The 16,255-nt window shown below is 38.2% G+C and overlaps 1 protein-coding gene across 2 annotated transcripts; it reads left to right on the forward strand.

Annotated features, from left to right (window-relative positions):
* Positions 1–10,805: 10,805 nt before the first annotated feature.
* alkal2a (ALK and LTK ligand 2a) lies at positions 10,806–15,570 on the forward strand. Of its 2 annotated transcripts, XM_028439938.1 has the most exons (6): positions 10,806–11,680; positions 12,097–12,461; positions 13,456–13,509; positions 13,597–13,677; positions 13,774–13,852; positions 14,862–15,570. In XM_028439938.1, exons 2-5 carry the CDS (start codon positions 12,149–12,151, stop codon positions 13,836–13,838), a joined length of 513 nt encoding a protein of 170 aa, XP_028295739.1. In that variant the 5' UTR covers positions 10,806–11,680; positions 12,097–12,148; the 3' UTR covers positions 13,839–13,852; positions 14,862–15,570. The 2 variants fall into 2 exon arrangements, with proteins under 2 accessions (XP_028295739.1, XP_028295740.1); XM_028439939.1 differs by lacking the exon at positions 10,806–11,680 and having other exon boundaries at positions 12,076–12,461.
* Positions 15,571–16,255: the final 685 nt, after the last annotated feature.

Consider the following 16,255-nt stretch of genomic DNA (forward strand, 5'->3'; position numbering starts at 1 on the left):
TCAATCTGAATTGTTCTATTATGTCCAATATGAAATTAGCTGGTTACAAATAACTCACTGCTATGTAGCCCAAAAGGATGTCAGCAGATTTCTACAAGTACTTGATCTGCTGACTAATATCTGGTCATTTTAGTACATATGTAATTAATTATTTATGTATTTAGCCATCAGGTCCTTAAACACATAAGGATATAAGCTTTAGGTTTTCTACATCCAACATCCAATGAGTGCAAGTTATGTCATCATGAATTATGCCATCATATAGATAATTGCCTTCCAAGGAAGTACCAGTTACGGTAATTGATCCATCTCAGTGTAGAGTTCCCGTTACTGTGTTTGTGAAGCCTTTTTCTAGAGAAAACACAGCTGCTAGCAACATTTACCAGAATCAATCAACATTTCAAACATTAGAGATGAACCTAAACATAACCTCCCCGTGGGTGTTACTTTCCTTCTCTAGAGTTCCATTCTTTGCTCTGACTATCATATATCTCACTTTTAAAATGTAGATTATGGAATCCAGAGCATCCATTAGAATTCTATACTGAACCATGATCGTCTATTCATCAGGGAAAACGTCCATCTGCAAACATGACATTTTCCTCTCCTCTAAATTTCCTTTGGATCCTTTTAGCAATGCGCAGTGGTTTTGGAGAAGGGAGAGGAGGCGAATGTTAATAGATCTCAGGAAGCAACAACAGTGCTCGCAAATGTATGTCAGGAATTTGATTATTGGATTCTCACTGTGTAAAAAAAAAGCTTTCTTAAGATCTGCTGACATGACCTTGAAGAGAAACTTGATCAGGTAGAAAGGCATCTTGTTGATACCAAAGAAGAGAGAGACACTGAACAGGCAGTATACATATTATGTAATAATAAAAGATCTATTTGTTTACATTTTTATTTTAGTGAAATAAACTTTTACATTTAAAAGATTTGTAAATCTAGGTCCACACCCAATTTAATAAAAAGAAATCGTAAAATTCTAACTTTACAAAAATCACTAGCCACACTGACGATGTTTGGGTGAAGCCCTGTAGACAAAGTGTTCCTGAATATTATATATATATATATATATATATATATATTTCTTTAGAACGCTCAAAGACAGATTATTATATGTAACCTTTACTAGAAGCTACATATGCAATAAAATGTACTCTAAACACATGCTTTTGAAGGTTGACTTGAAACTGTGACGTATGACTCAGGAAAGTGTCCCATTCATGTGACCCCAATTGCTTTGATAAAGTTAAAGGCATCCAATAGTTCCCATGGCAACGTAGACTTCCCTGTTTCAAGGTATCTTCCATGTTAAGCTGGAAGGCGTGTGTAGACTGAAATCCAAAGACCAAATGCTACACCGACTGGCCTTTCCAAAGTCCTTTTTTTTTACCAAGGATGAGGAATTACTTACTACTGAAATATTCACATTAAAGTTGTTTTTTTATCTTTTTTATACACATTTTGAGTTTTTGTATTAAGCATTCAGGAACCAATGTTTGAGACACAGAAAGGAGTTTAGGAGAGCTCACTGATACACAAAAGAGACAGCATATGAAATTGTGGAGGCGGTACTAAACAGTCATATTGAAATGCTATTTCATTATAGACTCTCTACTGCATATGTGTCAAACACGAGGCCCGGGGGCCATATCCGGCTCTTCAGAGTATCTAATTCGGCCCACGGGTAAGTGGGAAGGAAAGTAAAAATGACAGAGAAAACATAAATTATTGTTTAAATTTCCAAATAATCCATTTGTAGATTCAGGCAAATTCAGCCATTTAATGAAACTGCACTATATCGCATGTTTCTTTTGTTTATACCATATGAGTGCTGTCATTTTTAATGTGAAATTTAGAAAAGAACTCAATTTTTCAGCAAATCTTGCAATTTCTCACAAAAAATGCCATGAAATTCCTCTGAATTACACAATAATCGATGTCAAAAATCAAGAATTTTTTAAGTGAATTGAACTGATATTGAAACCTATTGCACAATGATGTTAGAATTATTCTTTCTTTTTCTCCCCCCACCTTTAATCTGCGGCCCACTTGAGATCAAACTGGTCCGTATTTGGCCCCTGAACTAGAATGAGTTTGACACCTCTGCTCTATTGGAACAGAAATACAAAGAGTAATTCAGACATGACAGCAACAAGAAGACTGAGTCAAATCTTCAAAATTTCCATGCCCACATACAAAGGGACATTACGTGTGTTTGAGGCTAAAAATGGATATGAATGACTCCAAAGACATTTCCAACATGAATAAGTAACACAGTTTAATTATTCAGCTTTAGACCTATTCAAGTGATGGGTTGTTACGTATGACTTTAAATTGGTTCATTTCTCATGGATCTGACTAATTTGCTAAATTTGGCATCCAAACAAACAATCAAGCTTTTGCTTATTACCATTGGTGGTGTCACGGCAAATTTGCGGTTGACCTCATATGGAGACATGATTTATTGCTCTGGTTGAGTGATGGAGTCCAGGCGAGGCATTGATGATTTTATAAAAAAGGTTTATTATAAAACTAAATAAAAAAGAGTACAAAGATGGACAAAATTAGTGACCGCCCCGGGCGGACGTCCGATGATCGAGTGGCACACAGTTCTAACTCATCACGTATATTCCCCCTCAGTCCCCCTCCCTCCTCCCCCCGGGAGATAAAGAGGACAGGGTGGAGGTGATAGAAGAGGGTGAAAAGAGACAGTTTCTTCTTTGGGTCAAAACAACCAGTTCTCTGGTATCTCCTGATTGTCGTGAGTGTTGGAGGTGTGTGCGTGTATGGTGTTTGTGTGTATGAATGGATGTGTATTGGGTGTGTATGTGTGACTATGTGAGTGTGTGTAGGCATGTGACTGTGTGATGCCTCCGTGTCTGAGGGATAAGATGTGTTTTGGGAAGCTGACCTCGAGAAGAGAGCAGAAAACATGAGACAGCAGAAATGAAAAGTCTCAACTTAAAGCCTTAAAAAGAATAAGGTCTATGAGTAAATATGTTAATAAACATAACTAACAATTTTTGCCCCGACAGTGGTGTTTATGTTTAAAACTTTGCAACTAGATGCTGCAAAGCCAATCAACCATATGCATAGTTGGCATGGTTGGACTCAATATTTAATCAATAATCAAATGATCAGTCCACTCAAAAATTTATTTTTTTTTTTTTTTAGCATGACTTTCTCACCAAGTTCAGTTTCAACAGATGTGTTGAGGGCACGTTAACCATCCTCCTGCGTCGACACCTTTCTATTTTGATTCGGAGCGATGCTCTAGTTCCTCTCCTCGCCAGTTTGCGCCAGTTTTGCTTCGGCGCTTCTGCCTTCGTCGCGCCCGGATATCCCGCCCTAAACCACGACACTGCCTCATGATTGGTTTTAACCGTTTCGGTTCAGATTCGAAAGGCAAAGTTGGGAACAGCACAAGATGGATTCTGTTGTTTGTGAACACCAGGAGAATCCATCTTGCAGGCAAGGTTAGGTTTGAAATGCATCTTGGGAAACTTGGAAGTATACTTCAGTGGGAACTGTCATCATCCTAATCATAGTTATAGTAGACAGTATACGTACATTCTCATTGAGTTTGTAGAGTATAGTACAGCGTGCCATTTCAAACACTGTCAATGCTTTCCATGTCTGGTCAAGAAATACAGGAAATCACTTCTTTAAGAAGCTTTTCTGCTTTGGCGTCATCTTTTCATTCTTCTACTGGATTCCCATGGATTCACATGACCATTAGTCAACAAACCCAATGTTTGTGATCGATTTATAAACAAAAATATTGAAAGCGACAGTTTCACCCTTTGACATTTATGGATAAATTATATCGTTTTTTGGAAGAAATACCTTTGATTTATTGGTCTGAGGTTTCCACTTTGTCTATTTGCGTTGTAGAAATGTCAGTTATCATCCCCAGCAGTTCTAAAACTGTTTCACAAAATATTTGTTGGTTTCATCTTTGTGAATATTTGTCAGCAGGATGTTTTCTTAAAGTTGGAAGTCTTTGAAAGACCATATTTCTGTTTGAGTTGTTGCAAATTGGAAACAGTTTTTGATGAAATCGGCTCAGTTTTTTGCCTCTTAAACTTTGTCTGCCTGTGGAAACAAATATGATGATTAGATTATGATTGGGCCCTTTGTAAGTTTATAGAATAGTCATGGCCAAACAAACTGAACATTACAGTTTGACTGCTGTGCTGACTGTCAGGGAGGGACAAAAGATTAAAGAATGTTCCTTTTTGCATCCAAAACTTTGAACCCTGCCTCTGAAAGCAAATATTATTACATCAGAAACATTAAAAAAAGAGTTTCTCATGTGTGGAACATTCCCTATCAAGTGAGCCTGGGAAAACTGTCGGTGTAAATCTCCAGCAGATTGAAATTCCATCAGATTAAAGGAAAAGTAATGACTAATAGCATGTGATAATGTTATAGTTTGAGCAGTGAATCATAGCTGTGTTCTATACGTATATTTCTCTCAGATATAGACATTTTACCACAAACACCTTCAATGTGCAATTCTAAAAATCAGCAGTTCATTTGAATTGTTTGGTAGTTGTTTCTGTAGTTCCACGGGCGACCGTGGCTCAGGTGGTAGTGGGTTGTCTTCTGATTGAGAGGTTGGGGGTTCGATCCCAGTACCTGACTATGTGTCGAAGTGTCCTTGGGCAAGACACTGAACCCTAAGTTGCTCCCAGTGGTCAACTAGCGCCTTGCATGGCAGTCCTGTCCCACTGGTGTGTGAATGTGAGAGTGATTGGGTGAATGAGCTGATGTGTAAAGCGCTTTGAGACTGCTTCAGTGTGGTGATAAAGCGCTATATAAAATCAAGTTTATTGTACGATGTAACTAAAAGAGACTATTAACAGATGATACCGATGTGTCAGCGTTTGATTAATTGGGTCCCACTTGAAACAGTGTTTCCATGGCCTGCAGCACAAACAGTCGCAAGTTTTATGTTTCAGAATAAACCGTAACGCATTTCCTCACAAACGGAACACGACACAAACAGATGAGTGTGTGTGTGTGTGAAAGCATCAAACACAACTCAAGAACTAAATGTATCTGATTGAACGATACTTTACTATTATTGTACATTTAATCATCCCACGGTTGACCTGAGTAAGAATCAACTGTGCAGCTGAAAGTTTAAACGAGTGGTTTATTCGTTTTTCTGGATGACTTACGTTGGTTGGAGTTAGTTCTGGTCTTGTCCTTTTCTTGGCTTTCTGAGTTCACAATATATCTTAATCCAAATATGTTCAACCAGTGTAGCATGGGCACACCATGGCGCTGTGAGAGATTAGAAGTGGCGCTGTAAAACACAACAACACATCATGAGAACAACTCTCAAACTTCACCTTATTGGTCCAAAAATAAGAGAATTTTAATGTTCTTTTTTTTAGGACAACATCAATCCTTCAGCATTCATGGGCAGAGTAAATGACATGTTCCTCCAAGTCTAGACTCTAATACATTGGTGTCAAACTCAATTTAGTTCAGGGGCCAAATACGGACCAGTTTGGGCCACAGATTATAGGTGGAAAAAAGAGAAAATTCAACATTAATGTGCCCTGGTTTGGTTTGCACTTCCACGTATAAATGATATATAAATGATAAAGTATGTGAGTGTATCAGTCCCTGCCGGATCTTCACTTAACTGTCCCTGATTTGGAAAATTTGGGAACATTTTGTGGAATAATTTGAGGAAAATGTGACAGGTTTTAGAACAAATTACAGTTCTTTCAACAATTTCAGATTAAAATTGACTGTCGTCATGTGATATAAGAACAGGAAAACTGAGGTCTGTAAATATTGTGGATTTTAATTGAATTTTTGTATTTGGAGGGGCTGAGATACAGTATCTACAATTAAATTAGTTGGTCATTTACAAGATCTTTCATGTGTTTGCTATCATTTTTACATTTGCAAGCAGGCCAATTGATGCTCCAAAGGGCCAGATTTGGCCCCTGGGTCTTTAGTTTGGCACGTGATGCAAACAGATTCTCTGCCTCTCACCACTGTTAAAGCAATATTCAGTCTATCCATTTCCTGACTCCATCACTGTACTGAGACGCTATCATTACATTTTATATGAGAAAATGGAGCATTTGATTATTTTACTCTGTCACTTTTATGTTTTCTTTAATGCACTGCACGTCTTCGTCGTACCCCTCCTCAGGTCCAGCCCCCATCGCTGACTCGCCCACTGCCTTCCACATCAATGCAAAATGATTCCTCATAATAATATAATACAGTATATCCTTAAAGTATTCAGGTAGAGCTGTTGTTTTAGGCACCACCATCACTCTGTCGTGCTATTTCTACAAAATTAGGAGCATGTTTCTCATTTGCTTATTGCGTCATCATCTAAAAAAATGCAGTTTTGCACTAAAATGATCCAAAAGTGTTTTTTAGATTTGCTGTATAATAATATTAATAATACAACAAACAACAGTCATCAGAGAAGATATCAAGCACTTTTACTTAATGACAAAAGGACTGATAGTCCGTTTCCTTTTAGCAGACCTCCTACTCGGTTAAGGCTTTGTTTGTTCAACAAATTGTCAAAGGTAATTGTCCCATTTTCAGCAGCTGTTTCCATTCTCAACATATCATTTACGGCCAGCTGTTTCCAACTGTACACTTTGTTTCTTTAAGTGCCGTTGCTCTTGTGCCTATTCACTAAAGAACAGAACAGTTTTTTTTTTATTTATTCTGTAAGCGTGGAGAATGCTGACGGACTGAGTGAAAGTTTCAGAGCCACAGCAACAACAATCCAATGTGTGCACAAGAAGAAGGGATTTGTTTTATTTATTTAAGCATAAGAAACACAGAAAGACAAACATAGGGAAGAAGTAAGACATCTTAAGTGATTACCGGGATTATTATCAACCTCTTTCTTAAAGGGACTACTGCACATTATAGCTAGAAACGACCAGCGGGATATACTGTACAACAGAACAAGCAGGTGGTGAATCAATTTCTCTCTAACAAACTGAATTGTAGGTTGCTTATGTTTTATTTTTTTATGTATAGTTTAATTTATCTGTTGAACACTTTGTTATTTCTGCAACTCTTCACTTGTTTGCGTGACAATGAATAGTGTTCCACCTACTTTTAAACCTAACAATCCAAGTATTATATACAGTATGTACTTCATGAACTATAACATGGGAAGTTGTAACCATAACAAAAAAACAATAGGGTGGTCTTCATGGTTACAGCACTTCTTTAATCCTTCATTAGTTTGAATACATTACAACATGTTATTGATTTGCTCCCTACACAGTTTGCATGGTCAAAACGTAAATAAAAAAAAAAGGCATTAAAAGGAAGTGATGTGAACTTTGAATAGAAATTAGGAAGTAAGTGGCACATTTATTCAATTGCATGACCACCACTTTGTTCTCTGAATGACACCCAATATAATCCTCTAGGGAAATTGTGACACACTTGCAGAAAAAATGAAAACGAGACAATTCGTACGTGAATTTGAAAACCAGCGACTGTCCCAGAACACAGACTGAGACGAGTATTGGTGGCGGATTATGTCCTTTGCTCCAGCAGACAGATAAAGTCACAGATTTACCAACTGATTAGTTAATCAAAGCTTAGAGATAAGAACAGCCGAAGCAATGACCCCCCTCAAGAAAAGGTTAACAACGTTTCTGCCACAACAAAACTCTGATGGAGAGAGGAGGGCGGGGCCAACAGGCAACAAACAAAGACATGGATCAACCTGTCAGTCCCAAACGATGACGATACCGTCCCACAAACAGATCTACCATAAATTAACTAAAAGTGTAAAACCATAACAACTGGGGTGTCCCAATCCGATATTGATATCGGATATGGATCCGATATCAACCAGAAAACAAATATCGAATTTTATCAGACTGCATCTAAAATCTCTGATATATATATTATATTTATTCAATTGTAGAATACTGTAGATATTATGTTGAAGGTTAAAATGCATATAACCAATAATAAGTTTTTCTCAGCCATACTGTTGCTGACTATTGTTCTGTTTGAGTAACATCACATGATCAAGCCTTTTATAACATTCCACTCTACAAAATAAGTAATAAAAGTATGTATGATTCATGCTGATATTGTATTGGATTAATATAGGTATCGACCAATACCCAAGGCTGCAATATCGGTATCGTATCGGAAGTGAAAATGTTGTATCGGGACATCCCTAATAACTGATGCAGGGGATTAGACGCAGCTGTAGTGATATGGCTAATTATCCCTCTTTCTCATACAATATATGGCAAAAATAGACAGTGATTTTTGCAGTAATATCTACACTTATGTGTTTGTTGGACCAGGCAATGAACTCGCTCCCAAAACCAGGAAACAAGTGACAAGTCGATATTACTTTAACAGGTAACTTTGAACACATTGTGACCTGAACGTTTTCACATCAAGCATATTGACCCTCGTCGGCTTCCGTAGATTTGACTTTTATCTCGTCATTTCGACTATAATCTCTGCATGATATTTTCAATGTATTCTCGAAATTTCAACTTTAATCTCAACATTTTTGACATTATTATTGATTTGTCCAAAATGATATCCTCCATCAAAATTGGCCCTAATCCGCTTCCGTAGGTTTCAAATCTCAAGCCTTTTTGGACGCTGGAAAATCTATATATTTTCGTCTCATTAGCTTTGATAGTCTTACCATTTGGTAAAGACTAAAAACACATGGCTTTTCAAAAAGTTAGGAATAAAGGCTACCAAATATCTACTGTAAATATTATTTTCAAAATTAAAGCAAGATCATACTTGGTATTTTTTGTAAAATCAAGTTTTAGGTTTAGAAAACGAATAAAAAAAATGCGATCACAAATCAATTTTGACTTCCTTTTCTGTCCTTTACAAATGTGGAGCTATTTTTGAAGTATTTGCAAACCCCGAAATGATGAATGATTGTACTTGTGCGTTCACATGATGTGCTGTGGTAAGAGAGTTCATCTATTAATGCATCATTAGTAGATCAGTTGGTTTCATTGCTGACACTTCAGGGTAGCATATTTTTATCCTGTTAGATTGTGGAGTGCAGAGTAAACAGGAAGTATCAACTGGTCTGTAAATGTCAAGTCAGGGGTTATTGTGTTAAGCCAGTTGCAGAATGGCGCCCCCTGCTGTAGCCTGTGTTTTTCAACACTTCATGTGTTCTGAAGAAAATAATGCAAACTGCAATAATGTATTGTTTATTTATTCATTTTTTTAAAAAAACAATGTGTGAAACATTTAATGATTTGTCAAGGAAGAACTGTCACTAATGTTTTCAGATGGACAATTTGTTTCGCAATTGATCAAATTACTTTGCACACAGTTTTCCATTTTCTTCCATAATTGGTCTAACACACATTTCTAAACAGGAAAACCTTCCTAATATGAATCTATTTTGCTCCAGCCCTCAGGAATGTCCTGTGTAATAGTAAACACGATGCAACACTTTCTGAGAAAACTTCTGAAGGGTTTCTTTAACTATGAGACGTTGGAATCTGGCCGTGGAGGCTGTTACAGTTAAATATGAATGTATATTATCTTGTGTGAGGATTTAAAGATTGTGGCCAGAAGATGGATGCATGGTCAGCAACAATACTTTGTGGGAATTACATGATGATAAAATTCTATTAAAAGGCCTAAACTGTGCCAAAGATGAACCCTCCTTAGTGCAAACCAGTGTTTGAAGTAAGCAGCTGTAATCATCTGCCCAGAAAACATGACTTACATCTTAGGGTTGTATGAGCACGAACAGCTTTTTTTTTACAATTCTAAACTCACAGAAGACAAGATAAGTCTGAAAATGTTCTGCAATATAAGAGAAACACTTTGGTTGTATTTTATTTTGGCAAATGTTGCATTTCCATGACTTTGCCTGGTCATTTTCCTTTGACTTGATGGTATTTGTGGCAAGAGAACTGCTAATAACCATCCTCTGTAAACTACAAAGGTGGTTGTGGGTGGAAAAAAACATGCAATCAGCAGTTTTTCCAAAACTACATTTAGTCGTCTCTTTCTTTTCTTCTCAGTTTTGGTGTTATTCTGGCACTATGGATGCTCTCATGCAGGGGTTCTCAACTGGTCTCACCCTGGGACCCACATTCTGCCATGGTTATTACATCGTGGCCCACTTTTTTTTTTTTTTTTTTTTTTACAATTCAACCAAGCAAATTTAGTTTTTCAAAACATAGATCTCTACATTTCACAGCATGCCTGTCAAAATAAAAGTTTTGGCAACACTTTACTTGACGTTTTATACATAAAGACAGACAGCATGCTGTCATTATGAGATGACACCTGTCATTAGCATGAATAAGGTGTCATGAAGGCTGTCATTAAGTGTCATTCGTTACCCTAACCCCTAACACTATGTAACCCCACTCGATCCCTCCACCTAACCCAAAAAATGCCGACATAGCTCCAAAGGCGTCATAGTTTAGCGAACACTTAATTATGTAACGACAGCCTTATGTATAAAACCAAGTAAAGTGTTACCAATGTTTATTTCAAAATAAAAGACAAGTTCAACATGAGATACAAGTAAGTATTTATTCATTTTTGACCAGCTGGCCGTGACCCACCCAGTACAGGTCCGCGACCCACTTTTGGGTCCCGACCCACCAGTTGAGAACCACTGCAATTGCTGCCCTTTCATTCATTCCAAACTATGGCAAATCAGATCAAAAATGGACTTTCATCCATAGGCATTGTCATCAATTATTGGTTTCCCTTTCAAATTTCTGGGTTGAAAAATCAAATGTGTACATGTTTAAAATACTTAGTGTGGTTTCCAGGACATTGAATCCGTTGCATGGTTGAAGTGCAAGTTGTGACATTGCATTAGTTTATTTTCCTGGTTCCTGCCCCCAAATAACCGTGTGCACTCAGCAGAGGAGTGAGGGGGGAGCGTGGGAGCCACTTCCAGTCCTGACTCCTGACTTTAATCCTCAGCAGGCACAAACCTCCATGTAAACCAGACTGTGCTGAACCGAGCAGTGGTAAAAATATATTTTATTTGACTTTGATTGAATATTCTCCTAATTGTCTTCTATAGTTTCCCTGATTATGAGGTTATAAAGGACTGGCTGGAAGGATCTTGGGAGTATTTCCACTGAAATGCGCACTGAGCTGACTCTGAGCTTATTGGGAATTTCTGCATTAGCAGGCAAAACGCTTCCCGTTTCCCTCGTATTCGCACATGCAGATAAATGGAGTAACGGAAAAGGAGGGGGCGCTGAAAAAAACTTCCCACAACGCGCTGGGCTGGTGATGGTCATATAAGACAAGTGGATCTTCCGCTGAAGGAAAGTGCGTCTGGTGATGATCACATCACACAAATAGCAAAGTAGACTCCCCTGGGGGCAGGTGGCCACGTCGGAGAGACAGAATAAAAAGTGAGCTTCACTACAGAACGGACACATCTGCCATTCCGACGATTACGCACGTACGGCGCGCGGGGAATCGGACCAGCAGCCAAAGCGGAAGAGAAACTTGCTGCTGTTTTTTTAAATTATATATATATATTAATTTGAATTGAATTTTTACATAAAAGGTTGCTGACTGAGGGGAAATCTATTGGATTTATAAGCTCACTCTACCTAAGTTTTACGCCTGCCAATTGAACTGAACGCAAGCACAAGTTTTTAAGGTAGGTTGGTGCACATTCTATTACATACATGTTCTATTCTAAACAGGCTTTTGTCATGTTTTTTTTACCCTTTATCTGTGAAATGAAATAAATGTTTGTTTCATTTGGTCCATTTTACTAAAATCCTCACTGTTATGTCACCAGGACGCTGTAGTCTGCTTAAGAATGTGGATTGTTGATGTTATTTCCTCATCATTTGTCATTTTTGTGTGGCTAGTTTGAATTAATTGTCATGAATTGCTTAAAAAAAAAAAAAAATGGAATTGGAAAACGCGTAAAAGTTCTTTTAAATGTTTCCACTTTTTGGTGCGCCTTTACGCACTTGCTGCTTGTTCTTCAGCACTTATCAGCTCTAAGTATATACTCTGGTTTATTTGTAGGAAGGGTGTAACCTCCCTCCTCCTCCCCCCGTGCAGGTGTCAGTGCAAAGAAGAAGTGAACACCCCTTCTTTAGTCTCTTTCTGCACCATGGGGGCCCTGCGCGCACTACGCACACACTTTGCTGTTGGACTGGTGTTGCTATTGTTCATGCTGACCGGCCACTGTAGCCATTGCGCGCCCTCCCCGGCCCCGGCTGTGGATGTGGAGGTGGATGTGGATGTGGAAGGAGGCGTGGACGTAAAGGTGGACGTAAGGCGGATGGTGGAACTGGTGAAGCACGTGGAGAAGAGCCGCGGACACCACGGTGTCAAAACACCGGCACTGGGAGCGTCACGGCAGAGGACGGTAGAGCAGAAGCAATTACGCACAGTGAAAACAGAGAGAGGGACTCAAGCAGCCGGTGAGTGGCAGGCAGCAAATGTATTTATTTTTTATTTATTTATTATAGGGACAGTCCATATTAGACCTGAAGGATAATTAAAAGCTGACCCACCCAGATAAATATGGTTGAAAAGACAGTGGAAAAACGTTTTTGCGTAAAGAACATCAAAATTTGGTAGAAAAGTGAAAAGTCTTACTTTTCAGGTCTTATACCTGCACTCAAGATTAATTTAATTTAATTAATTAATTAATTAATTAATTAATTAAAAGTGTTATATCTTACCTTTCCAATTGTAGTCAACTTTTACCAGAATCAGATTTGTATTTTTGGTTTATGATTTTGGGCTGTTATAGTGTGAAGCTGTTACAATATACTGTATTTTCCTCATTTTTATGGCTAATTTGGTCCAAATTAGGCCAAATAAAAGGGTTAGGGTTGAACCAAATGTGCTAAATCTGGACTAAGTTTGACGGTCCAATAACAACCCAATTTCAACAACTATATTGTGAAAAAATGTTGATCTAGTTGAATGGTCCCATCACCCAATTTGACTACACTTGGGCTAAAACTGGACTACGTTGGACGATTCAATGACAACTTAATTTCTACAACTATTTTTGGGCCAAAATTGGACCAAGTTGGATGATCCAATGGCAACTAAATTTCAACACTTATATTGGGGCTAAATTTGAACCAATTTTGATGGTCCAAAAAAACTCCCCAATTTCAACGACTATATTTGGGCTAAATCGAGGCTAAGATGGAACGACCAGCTTTAGCCCAAAAAGAACATCTAAATTGCGTTGGGTGTTTGTAAGGGACCAAACTGGAAATCTTCATAAACATGTGACATACATTCCAATGAGATCTATTTTGAATAAGTGTATGATTTTGCCCAGGCAGTCTTGGTTTATCTTAAAAAAATGTTTTGGAGTTCTGTGATTTAAAGTAAAAAAGTTGATTCTTTCTGTCTACTGAAACTCTTAACATTCCTCTTCTGTTGTGTCTCTAGTTGGGTTTCCCAGGGATTTGAGGAAGAAAGAGAAATTCCTTGTATATTTAACAGGTAAAGTGCAACAGAATGCAAAACTTTCCTGGACTAGAACTTTACATCCTGCAGTGCAGATTAAAGGAGAACCTTTTACCTTTTCAGGTCCTCTCTACTTTAGCCCCAAGTGCAGGAAGAATGCGTACCGACTATACCACCACACCAGAGACTGCACGATACCTGCATGTAAGCTGCCATTAGAAAAGTCTTTGAAATGATGTTGACTATGGGTTCATTGATGTCATCTTACTGAAATGTTTTATGTTTTTTTTATTTTCCCAGATTTCAAAAGATGTGCACGACTTCTCACACGGTTAGCTGGCAGCCCACAGTGTACAGAGGGGTAGCACACATGCACAAGGTACCAATGTAAACACACTTCTAAATCCATATACTGTTCTGTGAAGGGAAGAGCAAGTAGGGACACATTGAGGGGTGGATTCACTGAAGGTTTAGGGGTAATAAAACGTGTGCAAACGTCAGTCCACGCGCTAATAAGCTGTACAAACCCCAGGGAATCAGGAGTGCGCGGCTGCTGCACGTCACAATGCACCCTCAATCGATTTAGCACCTTTCCGTCTGATGAATATGTGTAGTAGACGGAGCTCACAAGGGGAGCAAACAAATGGGAGGAGGACATGCAAATAAGTTAATGCAGTGGGCGCAATGCAATTTAAAAAGCAGGTGCAAACACACACGCAGAGATTTGCTGCAGTAAATGTTGACACAAAACACAGCAGAGATGGAAAAAAAGGCTCCAGTTAACCTTTTTATTATAAGAAAATAACTCAAATAAAACACGCACCGCTTCAGTGATGATTTCACCGCCAAACTCTGGTGTCGTGTTGATGGAAAGAACATCAGGCCAGAATCAGCTGATCAGATGCGTAATTAAGCAGTGATGGCACAATGTTCACATATGAGAGTGTGGTAACACAGTGCTGCTCAGGAGGTCAGACCTGCTGGATGATGATCAGTAGATCATCTTTAAATGGTACAGACTGATTGACAGACTGAGTTGCTGCATTAACTCATATCAATGGCATCAACAGATCAATAGGACGGTTTCTGCCCAAATCTGCCTATTTTTCATGGACTGATCAGAGCAAAGTTACAGGACCTGATGGAGCAGCCACATTAAATTAGGGGGAAAAATATTAATATTTTTTGGGGGGTGGGTAAGGATTTGTAAACCAGTTTAGATACGTTTAGCTGATGTTGCCATGGTGACGGAGGTACTCATGTTCTCACAGCGTCAGTTCTATGATGGAATAAGATTTTTAAGTTTGTTATTTAGAATATTTAACATTTTTTTGTCTTTTGTGGACTGTAAAACTTGCTAAATATCCTCCCTCCTTCTTTTCCTACAGGTTGAAGTACTCCAGAGGAGAAATGAAGCAAGAAAACATGCCTTTGACATTAAGAGGGAATCCTTTATTTGGACAGCTAAGGCTGAAATAAGGAACAGTATTTTCCCTTCATTGAGGCTTCCTCTGTTCAGCGGTGGATACTGCGGTTCACTCACCATGCTTTGCTGTTCAGTCAGTGGAGCGACTGGGCCAACCAAACTGGACAAAGATCAAGATGGAGAAAGAGACGTTGAGTCGGACAAAAAAAAAAAAAAAAAAGCTTTTTGTTTTTCTGCTGAAATCCAAAAAAAAGAAGAAAAAAATCTCTTAATGAAGGGATTTCATATTTTTACTCTGCTCTCGTCTGTTTAGAGCTAAAAATCCCAACGTATAACCTGTGACTTGCCTGTAGCAGAGTTTTTCAGCTACATTATCTACAAGAGAGAAAAAAAGACCCCCGACAGCCTTCGTCACAGCAAAAGTTTCATCTGTGCTCACACTGGGAAGAAAAGAAAAGCTGTCGTTAAATTATTAATTGCATGAACATTTTTCTTCACATCTTTGCGAAGGACGACGGGAACAACAGCAGTGCTAAAAAGTCACAACCCTCCAGCGAAGCCTTTTATTTATGTGTTAGAGATGTCATGAGGTTTCCCTGTGCATAATTTAGGACATGGCTATTCAAACCAGGAAGTTACATGTACATATACTGTTAAACAAAAGCATAGAAGAAAGGAAGGAAGGAAGTCATCTATCTACCATAAAAAATAACACGACTGGGATTTACCAAAATGTTTGTTATAAAGATATATATATTTAAAAAATGAAGTATATTTAAATAAATTATGAGATTTGTCCTCTTTGTGGTGTCTCGTTGTATTTCCCACTGTTTCTGTCTTAAGTGTGGAATGCTGCCCCAACGACCACATGACTGGTTTTGATCCCGGGGGCGAGAAAGCCGCAGAAATTCCCTCAGACTTTTGACTTTTTTTTTTTTTAAAATGCCAACTCAGGACGAAAGCTGCTCATGTGTAATATTCGTGTAATATTGCCATCTCTCAGCAGGGATAATGCACACTTAAAGGTGTTTGCATGTTCTCCCAGTGCTTTTATTGGAACACAGCAGTTTGCATGTTCTCCCAGCAGAGGTGTTAAGAGTACTGATGTGTCCTACTCAAACAGAAGTACAGGTACTTCATTGAAATTGCATCTGTGTAAAATAAAAGGTTTGTCAAAAAGTACAATCATTAAAAAAAAAAAATACCAATGAGTTAAATTCTAAATTAAATAAATTCTAAGTTTAGCTCAATTTATTAACTCTAAAACTGAGAAAATAACCTGCATTTAATGCTGTTTTGGTGCCGTGCATTAATTGTCTGGTTATTTCATTTTTTGTAGTTTAACAATGTCCGTTG

Source organism: Gouania willdenowi, chromosome 24 (assembly GCF_900634775.1).
Source record: "Gouania willdenowi chromosome 24, fGouWil2.1, whole genome shotgun sequence".
Classification (NCBI taxonomy): Eukaryota; Metazoa; Chordata; class Actinopteri; order Blenniiformes; family Gobiesocidae; genus Gouania; species Gouania willdenowi.